General features: G+C 34.4%; 1 protein-coding gene across 4 annotated transcripts; it reads right to left on the bottom strand.

Moving 5' to 3' along the window:
- Positions 1 to 2,143: 2,143 nt before the first annotated feature.
- On the bottom strand, positions 2,144 to 17,247 carry LOC109072955 (NXPE family member 3-like). 4 transcript variants are annotated; one of them, XM_042717285.1, is made up of 9 exons: positions 17,120 to 17,247; positions 16,956 to 17,017; positions 13,086 to 13,442; positions 12,475 to 12,890; positions 12,312 to 12,382; positions 8,005 to 8,208; positions 7,469 to 7,582; positions 7,239 to 7,330; positions 2,144 to 2,539 (listed from the first exon to the last, which is right to left on the bottom strand). In XM_042717285.1, the coding sequence occupies exons 1-9, from the start codon at positions 17,154 to 17,156 to the stop codon at positions 2,342 to 2,344; spliced, it is 1,551 nt and encodes a 516-aa protein (XP_042573219.1). In that variant the 5' UTR covers positions 17,157 to 17,247; the 3' UTR covers positions 2,144 to 2,341. The 4 variants fall into 4 exon arrangements, with proteins under 4 accessions (XP_042573219.1, XP_042573216.1, XP_042573220.1 ...); XM_042717282.1 differs by having other exon boundaries at positions 2,145 to 2,539; positions 7,239 to 7,582; XM_042717286.1 differs by lacking the exon at positions 13,086 to 13,442 and having other exon boundaries at positions 2,146 to 2,539; positions 7,239 to 7,582.
- Between the last annotated feature and the right edge of the window lie 349 nt (positions 17,248 to 17,596).

Here is a 17,596-nt window from a genome sequence, read left to right as displayed (position 1 = left end):
CGCCCCGCCCCATACCTACTCTGATTGGTTCGATCGTCTCTCATAGACATACATGATAGTTAATGTGTGCATAGTTGGTGTAGGACGGAGTTTGTTGTTTAAAAAGCTAAAAATGCTGTGAAGTTTTACAAAGCCTTCATTATAATGCACAGTTGTTTATTGTTAACTTGTCTCACTATGTCTGATTTATTGAATCACGAGATGTTAGCTGCTGCAAGTTTAATATTCTGGACCAGTCGAATTCATGAATGAATCATTTGGACATTCTAAAACATTTAACGTGAAAGTACGTGGCTTTATGCATTAAAACAGTGTTTTAAAAAGACCAAACTCAGTAAACAAATTATTAATAAAGCATTCTATTCACATACAAGCAGATATGATCCCATAATATGAACGCAACACGTTTAATTACATGTTAAGCATTTTCCTCCCATTACCTGCTTATCTGTAAATACAATGCTTTATTGAAAATGTTTACTGAGTTTGGTCTTTTTAAAACACGTTTTAATGCATTACACCACGTTAAGCGTTTTCCTTTTAGGCTATGGTTTTCTATGGGAGGAAAATGCTTTACACGTAATTAAATGCATTGCATTCTTATTCTGGACTCATCTGCTTGTCTGTGAAGAGAATACTTTATTTGTCATGTGTTTACTGAGTTTGGCCTTTAAAAAAAAATAAAAAAGTTTTAATGCATTAAGCCACGTTAAGCATTCCAGCTGAATGAAAAGAATTGGCTCAATAATGGTCACAAAATTGGTATCGGAGAAGATACCAATTTAATATAATATTAATATAAATAGATGATACTTTATAAAGTTTATCTCAATATTTGACAGCAGTGGCTGTGAGACAACTGCACTAAAATAAGAGCAGGATGATCATGAAATTGGTTCGTTAGTATGGCAACAAATTACTGGTATGTCCTTTCAGAATCATCACTGGCCGATAGAAATAAAAGTTTCTCGATTTCTTCACTTTAAAAATTATGAGGAACAGCATATTTTCCTGAAATAAAAGGGAGGAAAAGTCTATGCTTTGCAATGTAGTAAAGAAAATGTAAGTTTCATAAAAAATTTGAATGGCACACAGCAGACACATTAGCCTGTTGCAGATAATTATACATAACAATAAAATTAAATAATTGTCTTGTCATGCTATATAAATTAAAACAATACTTTCTCATACTCTGATGATATGAAATGATCAAATTTACAAAAAATATTTAATTCATAATTCATTTTTCTATTTGATCCTCCTACTGTGGATAATAAACCCAATTCATTTATCAAATGTAGTTGGTTGTTCATCTCTTTGAAAGGAACGGATCGCGAAGATCCGGATCCCCTCAAAGAGCCATAAATCCCATCACTAATTGTGAGCAAATTAAGTTTCCAGAAATTAACCATTTTGTAAACCGCTTGACTTACCATCATCAGCCGTCATTACTACACTTTTCTGATTTAAAAAACCCATTTGTATCAAGCTATGGTTTAACATATGAGTTCTTGCTAAATATGTAGTTATGTTACATACTGTTGGCATGAATTGTACTCAAATGAAACAGTGGTGCAACACACTTGAAACAAATGAAAACCAGACTGTTACAACTGAATATGAACAGCTTTCAGCGCCAGTCAAAATTAAAATTTATCATATGTTCCTCAACAGTGGTGACAATAATTAGTCATGCTGCAGTGCATGATGGGAGTTTTTACTATGGTGTTACCCAGCATGCATTGCAACATGAAGCATTTTGTTGATTGTCACCATTGTTCAGATTCATATGCTAGTTCTTCATGTCTCTGTGTGTCTAAATAGTAAAGAATAAAAATGTTTGTATGCATTACATACAGTAGATTTAAAATTAATTATATCTAATATAGCAATATTTTTGTGTGTTGTAGTGTCATGTGTATAGTTAATCAAAGCCTAAACACATGAATGACAAGCTAAACACTGTAGTTTTTATGTTTATTTTTTTTAAGTTAATTTTATATTAATAAATTGGGAAATATCTTTAAAATGACATTATTTTTCTGTAAATAAAACACTTTATTTAAATTAAGATATTTTACATAAATTTTAGAGTTTTTGTTTGACAGCCATAGCTGAGAATCATTGATTGTTTTTTTAATGTTTTTATTATTATTATTATTTTCTACAGTGAACAGCAGTAGGTTCAGAAGTACACCGTACAAACAAAACTGATAACCGAGAGATCTTTTCATCTGGTCAGTGTTAGAGAAAATTTGGTTAAGTAACAACTTGATAAGTCTTTCCCTGGCCAGGTAGGTTTCCCATTTCCTTTATGGAACCAAATCAACTTGAACAGTCCTCAGGCAGGACAGACATATGACAGTAACATGTCGATTTCATTACCAATGATGACAGGTCCTGGGTGAATGTGTTCACGTAGATAGTGACAGGAAGTCATCTGCCAGACATCTACAAAGATGACTCCATCAATGTCTCTGAACATCTCCTGCATCACTGTGTTCAACTGCAACATGTGCCAATCACTTTGATAAATATTCTAGAAAAACACAGACCAGAATCAGAAATCACTTTATTGCCAAGTGTGTCTTTCACAAACAATAATATACCGTTCCTTGCATAGAAAGAATGACAGTAAACTAGTACAGATAAAGGAATTGTTTGCCCAAAAAAATCATCTGTTTTCATCCAAGCCTTAAAATTATATCAGTTCAAGCATGGTAACTTTACTGGGAGTTAAACCCATAATTTTAAGTAAAGTTTCTCTTTTATTGTCTCCCTTAGGATAAATTTGTTCTAGGCAACCGGGAGAGCAGATCAAACATACAACAAAAAAAAAAAGAAAAAAAAAGAAAAGAGTGAGCACCATGATTCACTGCTTGAGCCTCACCAAAGCACACATCTTTAAGCCCCAGTGTTTCTAGACTTTCAGTGTTGGAGGCAACAAATTACAAGTAACCTGAGTCATGTAAACTAGCAGAGGTGGGACTTTCAAGTCACATGCAAGTCTTCAAGTCATATACCAAGTCCTCAAAGAGTTAAAGTTACTGAGATAATTAAGTGACTAATTCAATTATGATTGTGCATTAGTGATGAACACCTGCTGTTTCTGAGAATTACAGAGGATCAGATGTTGATGTTTTATTGGTTAAAATCATGCCACCATCATGGAGATCAGTGTTTGCATTACTTGAGCTCTTGACCCTTTCTTTACCTCAAAGTAATTAGCTTTTAAATATTTACAATGTTGTTTTATAGCAAGTGTTTATGTGTTGCCTAATCAAAGCTTGAAGAAGCGTGTGAGTTTACACTTTCTGCCTATAACGCATGATGAATGAGCATCATGAAATGGTCTCTCTTTTATTTATTGACCCAGCTATCACTGAACTGAAAAAAAGCCCTATTAAACATGCCACTATAATGGAGACAGGGGTAGCTGCAGCCTGGAGCAAGGGGCGTGCCAAAAGGGTTCTCATTGGTGAAAGGAGATTTACTGTGTTGGCCCTTCAGCGTTAAATAAACATTTATGTAATTTCCTTTAGACAAGAGAAGGTGGCGGCGATAAGACGTGAGGTAATTATTCATCATGAGTTTATCTATACTTTATATACCACAAATATCTATATTAAGATAGCTTGTTACAATACGATAATAATTTTTCCTTTGCGTTATATCTTGCAGCTTTAGTAATTAGTTTATTGTTGTTGACAGACATACTGTATGTACAGTGAGACAAAACGATGACCGCATCTGCATCTGCATCGAAGCTCTCAGAGCTGATAGTTTGTATCTGTGTCCTTTTTGTGCAATACAGTAAAGAATACATCCTGTAAGTATAATAATTATTACCACCTCTTCTATTACAACTGAACTAAGATCAATTCACAATCTATGAAGGCGATTTTACAAAATCAAAAAAACTAATTTAGAGTTTGTTTCTACCTTTCTGCTAGGTATCCAACTAATGCAGAGTATATTCAAGTTGCTAACACACTGGCTGTGAAGTACCCTTTCCAGAGAAATATAAAAGGAAATGACTGTAAGTTGCATTGTTTTTAATTCATTGATTTATCTCTATCAACATAATCACACACAATATTTTAGTGACAATATATTGTAATCTTTATTTGCTGGAAAATGACAATCAGTCAAATTTGTGTTTTAAGCACACCTGACACATCCCTAAACCGGAAATTTAAAGCAGAACATGCACCACTTGCAGGTTATTGTAGAATTTGTGTTTTAAGTGCAATATGCATATTTATTTTTTGGAAAGTTAATCAATTTTACATTTTCACTTAGTGTAGGTCCATGTAAGGAAGATACTGTACTACAGATATTTAAATTTTTTTTTTTTTGTATCTACTCCACTTTTTCATTGCCTGACCATCATCTTAATGTTTATGCAGTTCAATGTTTTTATTATTTTTTATATCTAAAGCACCTTGTTCAATAAGTATTTAGATGTTTTTCATATCTGTCACGGTCTAAGCATGATCTGTTTCTGTTGTTCTGATGAAGGAAACTTGTGTTGGTGAGGATTCAGTGTCTGTTGAGGCCCATGTGAATGTGCTACAAAGTGAGTATCAGAAAACACCTCCAGACACCTGGACTGTCAAAGACCACACGGCAGGAACATTCTCCTGGAGACGCTGAGAAAGCACGGAAGGAATGTCTGTGGAGGATGTACTCAAAAAACACCCATACTTAAGGGTTTCAAATCTTTTCTTGTAATATTTTATTCTTATGTACCCTTTAAGTCCATCTGTTAAAAATTTAAAACAGTAGTTTTAGAAAACAATGTAAGATTTATCAGTGTAAACAAGAACATGAAATGCATCGTATATTGTGACCCTTATACATTAGCTTCTAATAGTTTTTGCAGTTCTGCACTGTATGCAGCTACACTGTCTGAGCCAAAGAGGATGGAACAGAATCTGATGAATTTGAAAAGCGTTTCTTTTTTTTTAATTATTATTACTTTTTATTTCATTTTTTCATGTAGTGGGACCCTGCTACACTCTTTCCTACCATACAGCTGATGGATACTGACTGTAAAATGTCAATCATAGGAGGAGGGTTCAGTGTGGTGACAGAAGATGGAATAGACGTGTGCCAGTGCACCAGCCTTGATGAAGCCTTCATAACAGTCTTCTGGATGTATTTTGTATTCAACCTTGCATATCCAACACACCTGAGAAAGACATTGACTTTCCTTCAGAGGCACATTCTCAACATTAGAAGATGGAGACAAGCACTGCCAATAACTTTACTCTGAATAATTAGCCTTTTGTATTAGATCATCATGCCTCAACTGTACCATTACACAAAGTGCACTCGAAGGACATTCACTCTTTTGAAGTTAATCCAACATGTTGAACCAAAAATTAGTATAACCTATGGTATAGATGAGTGCCAGTCACCTTTTTTGTGATTCCATTCTTTTAGAAAACATGCACAGGAATCATATGTACTTTTGGTAACAAAAATGACTCTCAGTGCAGAGTCTGCAGTACAATTATATTGTAATATAATGGAGAAGGGTCTGGCTGCAGACTTGCACTTGCACTCTCAGACACTTGCGCTTCTGCTAGTGACAACACTTGCAGTTCTTTTTTATTTTATATTTAGTTCTACTTATTGGTTACTTTTTGTTTGAATCTCTCAACATTAGTTTTTTTTCTTGTGTAGGTATCATTGACTGGAAGTCTGTCAGTCCAGATGTGAGGAGGACACACAGAGTGAGTTGGAGCTCAGCAGGTGTGATGGCTGTAGATGCTGTGGCCATGGAAAGAAGGGGGTCTTCACAGCTTTCTATTCAGACAAAGAGTTTGTTGTATTCTGTTCTATGGACTGCTACTACAGAATGAATGAATGGTTTATCTATCTATCTATCTATCTATATATATATATATATATATATATATATATATATATATATATATATATATATATATATATATATATATATATATATATATATTACTTGAATTGGCGACTGAAACTGAAAGCTAAATAAATGTTTTAGTGGATAAAGCTGTGTCTGTTTGCTTATGTCACTTAACATAAGGTTACTAAACTCTTCTGATTCATTTTTATATTTTATAATTTAGTGGTTTTGTCAGCTATATATTTTTCTCTATCAGGCAAAACAGTTTTCTAGGGTAACACTTTACAATAAGGTTTCATTTGTTGACATTGATGTATTAACTAACATTAACTGTGAGCAATGCATTTGATACAGTATTTATTAAACTTTGTTAGTTGATAAATATACAGCTGTTTGTTGTTTGTTCTTGTTAGTTCATTTCACAGTGCATTAACTAATGTTAACAAATACAAATATTGACTTTAACTTAAGAACAGCTAGTGCGACTAACCGTGTTAAGAGACGTTTGTATCCTCGAAAAATAATTGTAATTTGTTTTTGATTATTGATAAATCAAGACCTAAACTTGCAGTGGTGATGACGTCAGAAACCCGCGCCATACAGAAGATTTGAAGGTACTTTCAAAAGTAATTTAAAATAATATTATTTTTTTACCTTGGAAGAATTAAATTAGGTTTTATAGGATTATGTTGAATTTATGGATCCTTTTAATCTGTGATTAAGAGTATATGGCTCACCAGTTTTTTTTTTAACAACCATCTTCAATAACCATCCAGGCTGCAGCTACTCCTACTTGCCATAATGCTTTAATATTGAAAAAGAGACTTTTTATAGGTCAGGCTTTTAGACATGGACACTTATCATATGATCCTCAACAGTGGTGACAATAATTTTTCATACTGCAGTGCATGATGGGAGTTTTTTACTATGGTGTTACCCAGCATGCATTGCAGCATGAAACATTTTGTTGATTGCCACCATTGTTGAGATTCATATGCTGGTTCTTGATGTCTATGTGTGTCTAACTAGATCTAGACTAAAAAAAAAAAATTCATTCACGGTAACTATTATAGCAGCACTTTTTTCACAGGGTCGATTATGAAAAATGTAGACATATAGATACAGAAAGTTATTTGATTGTAATCAAACTAACTTTCGATTATTATTTCAGCATAAAAAAACAGCTAATATCAGCTCACTGTACAAGTTATTTTTTTCTCATTTATTGACTGATTCTTCTCTTCTGTTTCCCCGACACTCTAGAATTTCATGTACAACAAATACCGTACCAACTACAACATTTCAAAGTGATTAAAACCCTTTAGGATTGGAAAGTGAGCAAGTGTACCTTTAGACCAGCAGTGTTTCCAGACTTGATGATGACGGTGGTCTCTGGAGCACGACTCAGCAGTTCAACAACAGACTGGCGGATTTTGGCCACTTCATATACGTAAAATGTTATCGGGTGAAAAACCAGGTGAGCACAGTATGTGAAGACAACGACTGCATGAGCCCCACCGGCTATTTCATCTATATCATTGCTGATGTAATGTAGGTCAGTGATAGGCATAACTTTACCAAATCGCAAAGGAACACCATGTACCCTCCAGTGAACAATGATATTATTTTTCAGCTCCACAGCCATCAGTGGGCCACCTCCAGGATGAGTGTGGAGGTCCATTCTTTTTATGCCTAATCAAGATATGTGAAACAAATAATATAATCGTTGCTTGAACTATTGAACGATAAGTGTGTTAGTAAGTAAATGACCAAATTTTAAATTTTGGTCGAACTGTCCCTGCACTGATTTATATACAGTTCTTAATGTAATTGCAATAGATGAAAACTATTAAACCAAGTAGCATCTGCAAACAAGATGAGCTTTTTTCAGAACTGACTTCGCTTTTATAAGCCATTTTTGTGACAACATTTTGCAAGTTTGCCTGAAAAATGCACCAGTTTTTGATATTTTCATCTAAGGCCAATATATTCATATTTAGATTAAGTACCCCATATCCTTTGTGGGGCCTCTGTATGTCATTTCCTTGTTTCATTTGTTATACATTCATGCTATCGAGTCTTAAATTGAACATTGAAAACTGAGTCATACTTGCCTGGCACTTTTATTTCTAAGAACTCGAACCACTGCCTTGTGGTGGAGTCTCCCATCAAATAGACAATCTTGTTTTTAAGACAGTTTGCCATTTGTGCAGGACTGAACTGTCGAGTGTTGCATACAAAAGACTTCCAGACATCTTTCAAATAAAACCCTGCAGGAACCGGTGTTGTCATGCCAGACCTGCATTTCTCCATTGTTCCTAAAGCAAACAAACATTCACATGAAAGGTTTTGTAGCTTCAGTGGGTAAGGAAAGTATTCAGACCCCCTTAAATTTTTCACTCTTTGTTATATTGCAGCCATTTGCTAAAATCATTTAAGTTAATTTTTTTTTCCTCATTAATGTACACACAGCACCCCATATTGACAGAAAAACACAGAATTGTTGACATTTTTGCACATTTATTACAAAAGAAAAACTGAAATATCACATGGTCCTAAGTATTCAGACCCTTTGCTCAGTATTTAGTAGAAGCACCCTTTTGATCTAATACAGCCTATTAGAGTCTTTTTGGGAAAGATGCAACAAGTTTTTCACACCTGGATTTGGGGATCCTCTGCCATTCCTCCTTGCAGATCCTCTCCAGTTCTGTCAGGTTGGATGATAAACATTGGTGGACAGCCATTTTCAGGTCTCTCCAGAGATGCTCAATTGGGTTTAAGTCAGGGCTCTGGCTGGGCCATTCAAGAACAATCACGGAGCTTGTTGTGAAGCCACTCCTTCGTTATTTTAGCTGTGTGCTTAGGGTCATTGTCTTGTTGGAAGGTGAACCTTCGGCCCAGTCTGAGGTCCTGAGCACTCTGGAGAAGGTTTTCGTCCAGGATATCCCTGTACTTGGCCACATTCATCTTTCCCTCGATTGCAACCAGTCGTCCTGTCCCTGCAGCTGAAAAACACCCCCACAGCATGATGCTGCCACCACCATGCTTCAATTTTGGGACTGTATTGGACAGGTGATGAGCAGTGCCTGGTTTTCTCCACACATACAGCTTAGCATTAATGCCAAAAAGTTCTATCTTGGTCTCATCAGACCAGAGAATTGACTTTCTACAACTTTCTCTCATCTCCCGACCGCATCTCTGGAGCTCAGCCACAGTGATCTTTGGGTTCTTCTTTACCTCTCTCACCAAGGACCTTCTCCCCCGATAGCTCAGTTTGGCCAGACGGCCAGCTCTAGGAAGGGTTCTGGTCATCCCAAACGTCTTCCATTTAAGGATTATGGAGGGCACTGTGCTCTTAGGAACCTTAATTGCAGCTGAATTTTTTTTTTTTTTTTTTTTTGTAACCTTCGCCAGATCTGTGCCTTGCCACAATTCTGTCTCTGAGCTCTTCAGGCAGTTCCCTTGACTTCATGATTCTCATTTGCTCTGACATGCACTGTGAGCTGTAAGGTCTTATATAGACAGGTGTGTGGCTTTCCTAATCAAGTCCAATCAGTATAATCAAACACGGCTGGAGTCAAATGAAGGTGTAGAACCATCTCAAGGATGATCAGAAGAAATGGACAGCACCTGAGTTAAATATATGAGTGTCACAGCAAAGGGTCTGAATACTTAGGACCATGTGATATTTCAGTTTATCTTTTTTAATAAATCTGGAAAAATGTCAACAATTCTGTGTTTTTCTGTCAATAAGGGGTGCTGTGTGTACATTAATGAGGAAAAAAATGAACTTAAATGATTTCAGCAAATGGCTGCAATATAACAAAGAGTGAAACATTTAAGGGGATCTGAATACTTTCCATACCCACTGTATGTGAATTCTTTTGAAACACATTGGATTTCAGATGATATCCTTCCTCTGATATGTGGTCTGTGTATGTTTTGACCATTTCATTTTTGGAAAAAAAAGCAAAGAAGCCCTGAGAAATGTAATATATGACATATAAACTGCATATATTTATAGATGAAGATATATTTTTATAACATGTATAAAATCCCCATAGTAAAATTGGTATACATGTTTTAACAATATATGAGGATTTTTCATATGGTATTATATGCAGCAACCATGTCAACAATATATATTTTATTTATATATGCAACACATCACTGTAAAACCCGACAAGTAACTTAACTCAAACCGTCTGTGTAAACAGATATCCTTAAAAACCTGACAAGTTAGGTTTACTCAAACCGTTTTGAGGAAACGATTGCCTTAAACCTTTTAAGTTTTAAAACTAAGTTGTGAGTACTCTGAACTTAATTCAGTTGAGTTCAATGAAAGAAGATATACATTGCAATTAAATAATTAAGTGATTAATTGCGTGATAATTGAGCATTAGTGATGAACACCTGCTGTTAACAAACAGAATTACTGAAGAAAAGAGAGAAAGGAACTCCAACTGACTTCAGAGACAGCCTCACTAAAACCTGACAAGTTATGTTAACTCAAACCGTTTGAGGAAACTGATTGCCTTAAACCATTTAAGTTTTAAAACTAACAGTTATGAGTACTCTGAAATTAATTCAGTTGAGTTCAGAAAAAGAAGCTATACATTGCAATTAAGTAATTAAGTGATTAATTGAGTGATAATTGTGAATTAGTGATGAACAGCTGCTGTTAACAAACAGAATTACTGAAGAAAAGAGAAACACAAGAACTACAACTGACTTTAGACACAGCCTTAGATGAAATCAGCTGAAATAAAATACATTAAATCTCTCAAGATCTGATTAAACAACCCCACAAACAGCATCACCAGCTCCACTTATTAATAACCAGACTGACTTTATTTCTGTCAGACGTCTACAGAAAATCTTATTGAGAATTAACTAAGGTTTAGATGTTGATTTATTGTTTCATTTGAAGTAACCATGTTAGAGATCTGTCTTAGTTTTTTCTCAGGCTGTTATAACCATGTGTTTTTAAATCATATTTGTTGTAACTTCAAAGCCCAGAAGAAATATCATCAAGCGTTTTATACACACACACAAACAAACAAGCACACAAAAAGCTGCTTTTATCCAAGCAACTTATAGTGCTTTCAGACTGACGTTTTTTACCTAACCTGCACCTAAGTGTTGGTTGTTATACTGCATATTGGTAATGATATTCATCAATTATTGAACTGTTCTGAGTCTAATCTTTGATGAAATAGGCGTTGTTTAATTAGCTGGATTAATTATAGTAAAAGTGATTCTAAGAACCATTGGTTCTGTGGTAATCTGTTACTATTACAGACTTCCCAAACCATTTGGTCTTCTATGGTATGAAATAGTCACACACAGACATCAATAATCAGCATATGAACCTCAACATTGGTGACCATTAAAAAAAAAAAAATTCCAGCAGAGCATGCTGGGAGCCATGGATGAGTTTTGTACTACAATAGTACCCAGCATGCATTGCAGCATGTTTTGTTTTTTTTGTCACCATTGTTGAGGTTCATATTTTGATTATTGATGTCTGTGTGTGACTGATTGCTGTTGTAGAAGAAAAATGTATGTTTACAAAGTGGTTGGAAAGTCTTTATATTAACTCATTATGTCAAAACAACTGGCTGTTTGAATGGCATTTATTGTAATCAAACAAACAAATTATACAACACCTGTTTAGTCAAATTTTGGACTCTGAACAGTTCCATAATTAATGATTAATAAAACAAATGAAACAATAAGTCAACATCTAAATCTTAGTTAATCGACCAGATCTTCTGTAGACGTCTGACAGAAATAAAGTCAGTCTGGTTATTAATAAGTGGAGCTGGTGATGCTGTTTGTGGGTTTGTTTAATCAGATCTTGAGAGATTTAATGTATTTTATTTCAGTTTATTTTATCAAAGGCTGTGTCTAAAGTCAGTTGTAGTAGTTCTTGTGTTTCTCTTTTCTTCAGTGATTCTGTTTGTTAACAGCAGCTGTTCATCACTAATGCTCAATCAGCACTTAATTAATCACTTAATGACTTAATTGCAAAGTTTTAAAACTTACGTGGTTTAAATCAAGACAATCTGTTTACTCAAACAGTTAGAGTTACGTGACTTGTCGGGTTTTACAGTGTATACGAAAATACGAAAAAAGGAAAAAAGAAATGCTTTAAATACATGTCTATCATGCGCAGTGCTCTGAAATTTGTAGTGCCCGACTCAAGGATCTTTCTCAATCACATTCCATTCTCTCCATAATTTCGCTTCGTGTCTGTCTAAATTGACTTATTGCAATAAATGGATATATATATATATTTATATATATATATATATATATATATATATATATATATGAAAGAGCCATTATTTTATTTCTCTTTTTTAAAAAATAGGAAATGACATGGTCAAAATGTACAGAGATCATTATGTAAACTTACCAATGGGTGCAGTGCTGGGAAGGATATTTATGATTTTTTTGTCTCCTTTAATAGCAACATTTGTCAAATTTCTGTAGAGAGAGACAGAGAGGTTTTGTAGACTTTTTCTGTTTGTTTGTTTTAAAATTCTACAATTATTCTGAAATTAATTTTGAATTATTACTGTGTAAAAAGCTGCTGCTCGAAAAGATTTAATGGGTTTTCCAAACGTCCGCCTGAGTGACGAACCAGTTTGTCACAGGAAAGTTTCTTCGGTCTCTCACACTGCCACACCGTCCCTGTTTTTATATCCTTATGCTCACAGCAGCAGTCGCCTTTCCTCCAACTTCCATCTGCACCCCACTTCAGATTACATTCTACTACTTCAAGGATCCTGGTTTTATTGGGTCCTGGGCCTTCAAAGTAGCCACTGAAGTGGGTGCGTGGGAATGAAGACTCCCTGTATTTTTTAAGAATCTGCACAACCTCGCTGGAGTGCTCTAGACGTACAAAAACTTGTGCCTGACCTTCCCACGGCAGAAGAAGAGCAACAGAGTAAGTTCCATTACGATGATCCACAACTTCCCCGTACACACTCGCCTTTTAGATAAATGGAAAAGAATAAATGTAATGCAGAAAACTAATGCATGTTGGTAAAGTAAATTTTAAAGCTTTTAAACGCAAGCATAATATGTAATATTTTGCAAATAAACAACTGTCACAACTGAAACTTAACATGACAAATGTCTCTATATTGATGTTATTTATGTGTTAATTTTCAAAAAACTTTAGAACCTTTAGCTTAGCATTGAAAAGTTTTGCTTTGAAATAATCTCCTCCATATCTTTTCAGGTTCTTATTGTGGTCTCTGGCTGTGATAATAACAGAGATCTTTTCTCCCACTTTGTAACTCTCTTTGAGTCCCACAATAGAGAAAGTTGAGTGGACTGGACTTGTGCTCTGACTCAGATGAGTGATTTCTTGATCTGGGATAGGCCAGTCAATAGCCTTCTGTAGCCTTTGCCACTCCTCATCACTGATTCCCATGTCAAACGCGGATATTATTGATGAACTGTTATTGCGAGGAACTGGTTTAGGTCTGGGGGGTTGAAATTGTTTGATGTGGATCCCACCATTCAATGCCCATATAGCCTGAGAGAGAACCAAGATATCATTCACACCAAATTACATTTATTTCCATGTGCAAATGTTTCATGTTCATTTTAGGTATACACACACTTTCTGGATAATACCAGAGGTGGGACTTTCAAGTCACATGCAAGTCTTCAAGTCATATACCAAGTCCTCAGAAAGTTAAAGTTAATGAGATAATTAAGTGACTAATTAAATGATGATTGTGCATTAGTGAAGAACACCTGCTGTTTCTGAGAATTACAGAGGATCAGATGTTGATGTTTTATTGGTTAAAATCATGCCACCATCATGGAGATCAGTGTTTGCATTACTTGAGCTCTTGACCCTTTCCTTAACTCAAAGCAATTTGCTTTTAAACAATTACAATGTTGCATTGCTGAATTAAAGCTTGAAGAAGCAGACAAGCTTACACTTTCTGTCTACCATGCATGATTAATGAACAATGATTATGCAAAACCTAGACATATAGATACAGAAAGTTATTTTGATTGTAATCAGACCAACTTTTGATTATTATTTCTGCATAAAAAACAGCTAATATCTTCTCACTGTAAAGTATTGATCTCCTTGGAACCACAGGAAAAACTCCTGTCATGCACTGCAGTATGAATAATTATTGCCACCACTGTTGAGGATCATATGATAAGTGTTCATGTCTAAAAGCCTGAGGCAACATCATTCTTTGGTTTTTCCTTCAATATTGGTGCATTACAGTAGCATTTGTTTAGTGGGACTTTTGTTCAATAGATGCTGAAGATCGTTCAATAAACCAAAAACAAATCACTATGTATGATGTTCGCTCATTATGAGTTTTGGGCAGGAAGTGTAACCTTATCTGCTAGTTCAAGATTTGATTCAGTAATGCACAAATATTTGCCGTGAAACAACTTTTCAACAGCTTAAAAGGTAATTCGCTGAGTTAGTAAAAGGGTCAAGAGACTACCTAAAGCAAACCTTGACCACAATTATGGTGGCATCATGTGTATTTTTTTTCTTTTTTCTTTTTTCTTTCAGTCGATTTAATCCAAGGCTGTGGCTAATGTCAGATGTAGTTCTTGTGTTTCTCTTTTCTTCAATGATGTTGATTGTTAACAGCAGGTGCTCATCACTAATGCATAATCATCATTTAATTAGTCACTTAATTATCTCATTAACTGTAACTCTTTGAGGACTTGGGATATGAACTGAAGACTTGCTTTTGACTTTAAAGTCCCACCTCTGTCTTGCAGTCTCTACTAACGAGCTGATGAGTGGAATCAGGTGTGTTATATAAGAGAGACATACAAAAGGTGCAGGGGGGCCTCCAGGACAGGTTTGGGAAGTACTGGTGTAGGGTGTGATTTGAAACACAGTCTCTGAGTGTCGACTCTGAGCGCTGTAACTTCACAGTACTGCAGATGTCTACTTTCTCGAAAACAACAAATATTTCCCAGAATGCATTTTTTTCTACGGGATTTTACTGTTTTAATGAAAAAGCAGTGTGTTACTGTCAGAATATGTCGTTTTTTTTACAGCATGTTTTTTACAGTGTACAGTGTACCCATTTCCACCCCCTGGATTAAATGGTTCCAATTACTATTATACATTTTTTTTACAAAATATAAATAAATATAAATAATTTCTGGTACACAAGTACTTAGTGAAGTGAAAAAAAAAGTGGTTACCAATGACCTGTTACACATTTGTACTTACAAAAACCATCCTGAGGGTTGTTACATGTGCGTAGTTACAGAAATATTACAGCTGTAAATACTATGTACCAATGTGTACTTACACATATTGTGACTATATAAGTACACAGGTATTAGGGACACAATATAAAGTGGGACCAACAATCATCTGTCTCCTGTCACACTTCCTGCTGGAGTTTGTAGTGGACTAAAATTCCCCCTAACTTCAGAAAACAGATTCCTTTACATGCACATTTAATGTCCAACAAGAAAAAAAAAATTAATTAGGCAAAGTATTCATTACACTATTCCCTTGTGCTCCATCTGTTTGGCACACCTGCAAAGCCTGTTTGCTAAACAGAAATAATCTCAGGATTTTCTAATATTTAGAGTACAAATAAAGACCCAACTGTGTAATGCAATTAATAGCTGAGAAAAACAAACAAACAAAACATCTCAAATGTTTCAAAAAGTGCAAAAGTATATTGAACATACACTGTAAAAAAATTCTACACTATATTTACTTAATAAAATTGTGTCAACAGATTACAAGCAATATTATTAATTAAATTTAACTCATAAGAATTCATAAAAATTTATCAAACGGGATGCTTATAAATTAACCATTCAAAATGAGTAAAATAGCACAAAAAAGTAAGTAAAGGTTAAACAAAAAATATTTCTTGCTCACAATTGATCTGTTTATCTGAATATGCTGTTTGTTGCTATTCTTTATTTTGATTAATAAGATGTAAGTAAAGTTTAAACAAAAAAGGAAAGAACCTCACCCATTTTTTATTTAATCAGAATATTTAAACTCTGGATTATACTGAAAATTCAAGGGGTTTTATTGTTGAATCACAATCTAAAACAGATCAGTCTCTAAATGAGTTCAGATATTCAGGTCAAATGATGATTATGTAAAACCATAAACAATATTACCTGATCACTTTTTCGCTTAGCTTGTCTAGCTGTTATAACTCAGTTACAACAGGCATACAAAATGATATGTTAAAAAGTTAAGGGTCAAGAGCACAATTAAAGCAAACACTGACCACTATAATGGTAACCAATACATTGCGATTTTCTCCATCAGTGATTCTGTTTGTTCACTTTAGGTGTCTTCAATAACTCTGTTTTGGGGGCCTGAAGACACAAGCTTTTGAACATGATGCCTGTATCATATCCATGTAAACAACAAAAATGTGAATTTGTAAAAAGGTTGATGTCATGTGCATGCATATGTTTTCAAAGGGTGTTTCTTGATTGCCAACTACTGGCCTGGCATGCATAACAGTATTTTTTAGCATAATGGTTTTTTTTTTTTTTTTTTTTTTTTTTTTTTTTTTTGTCCACTGAAATCAATATTTTTGTGTACATTTTAATTAATTTTTTTCATGTTATTTTACTAATTTTGAATGGTTGCTTGTAAGCATCTCATTTGATTAATTTTAATTAATTCTAATGTGTTATAATTAATTAATATAATTGCTTGTAATCTGTTGACACAATTTTATTAAGTAAATATAGTGTATTATTTTTTACAGTGTACAGCTTCATAGATTCCTACTAAAACTTAATTTACTTTAAAACCACAATTACAGCTGTTACACAAATTTGTACACATTCAAATTCTGCATTTGTTTGCTACTGATGCTTAAATTCTGATTTGAGAATTCAATTGGAATAAAAATATATATTGCTGAATTCAAATTGAGTTAAATGCCATCACACAGAAATTAAGCTCTTATTAATGTTATTGTTATTTTAGGCAGAAATAAAATGCTTATTTTTTTGATCATTATTTTACCATCTGCTTTAAAATGTCTCATAAACTTACCAAACAGAACAATGTCCAAAGTAAACAAGCCTGTAGTAATGCACATGGTCTTAATCTGCAGACTGATAATACATGGAAATTATCAACTTCAAATCCTTCAAAACATAAAACAATTTTGACCCGTAATATGACAAACGTAATAATGTCCATAAACTCATGATTACCTGGTGCATTTGATTTCTTCTCAGATGGTGTGACCATGTCTGTTGTTCTCCTATGTACGTTAGCTTGTGAGTGAGGAACATATTTGTACAGCTCTGAAAACGTTGTGGAAACAAAAGAATCTGGAAAAGAATCTGGAACACAATGACAGGGGTGTCAACCAGAGGTGGGACTTTCAAGTCACATGCAAGTCTTCAAGTCATATACCAAGTCCTCAAAAAGTTAAAGTTAATGAGATAATTAAGTGACTAATTAAATGATGATTGTGTATTAGTGATGAGCACCTGCTGTTCTTGAGAATTAGATCGGATCAGATGTTGCTGTTTTATTGGTTAAAATCATGCCACCATCATGGAGTTCAGTGTTTGCATTACTTCAGCTCTTGACCCTTTCATTAATTCAAAGTAATTTGCTTTTAAGCAATTACAATATTATTTTATAGCAAATGTTTATGCATTGCTGTACAGTATTGACTTTCC

The sequence above is a fragment of the Cyprinus carpio genome, chromosome B1 (genome assembly GCF_018340385.1).
Source record: "Cyprinus carpio isolate SPL01 chromosome B1, ASM1834038v1, whole genome shotgun sequence".
Taxonomy (NCBI): domain Eukaryota; kingdom Metazoa; phylum Chordata; class Actinopteri; order Cypriniformes; family Cyprinidae; genus Cyprinus; species Cyprinus carpio.
This window is presented reverse-complemented; position numbering and strand designations above follow the sequence as displayed.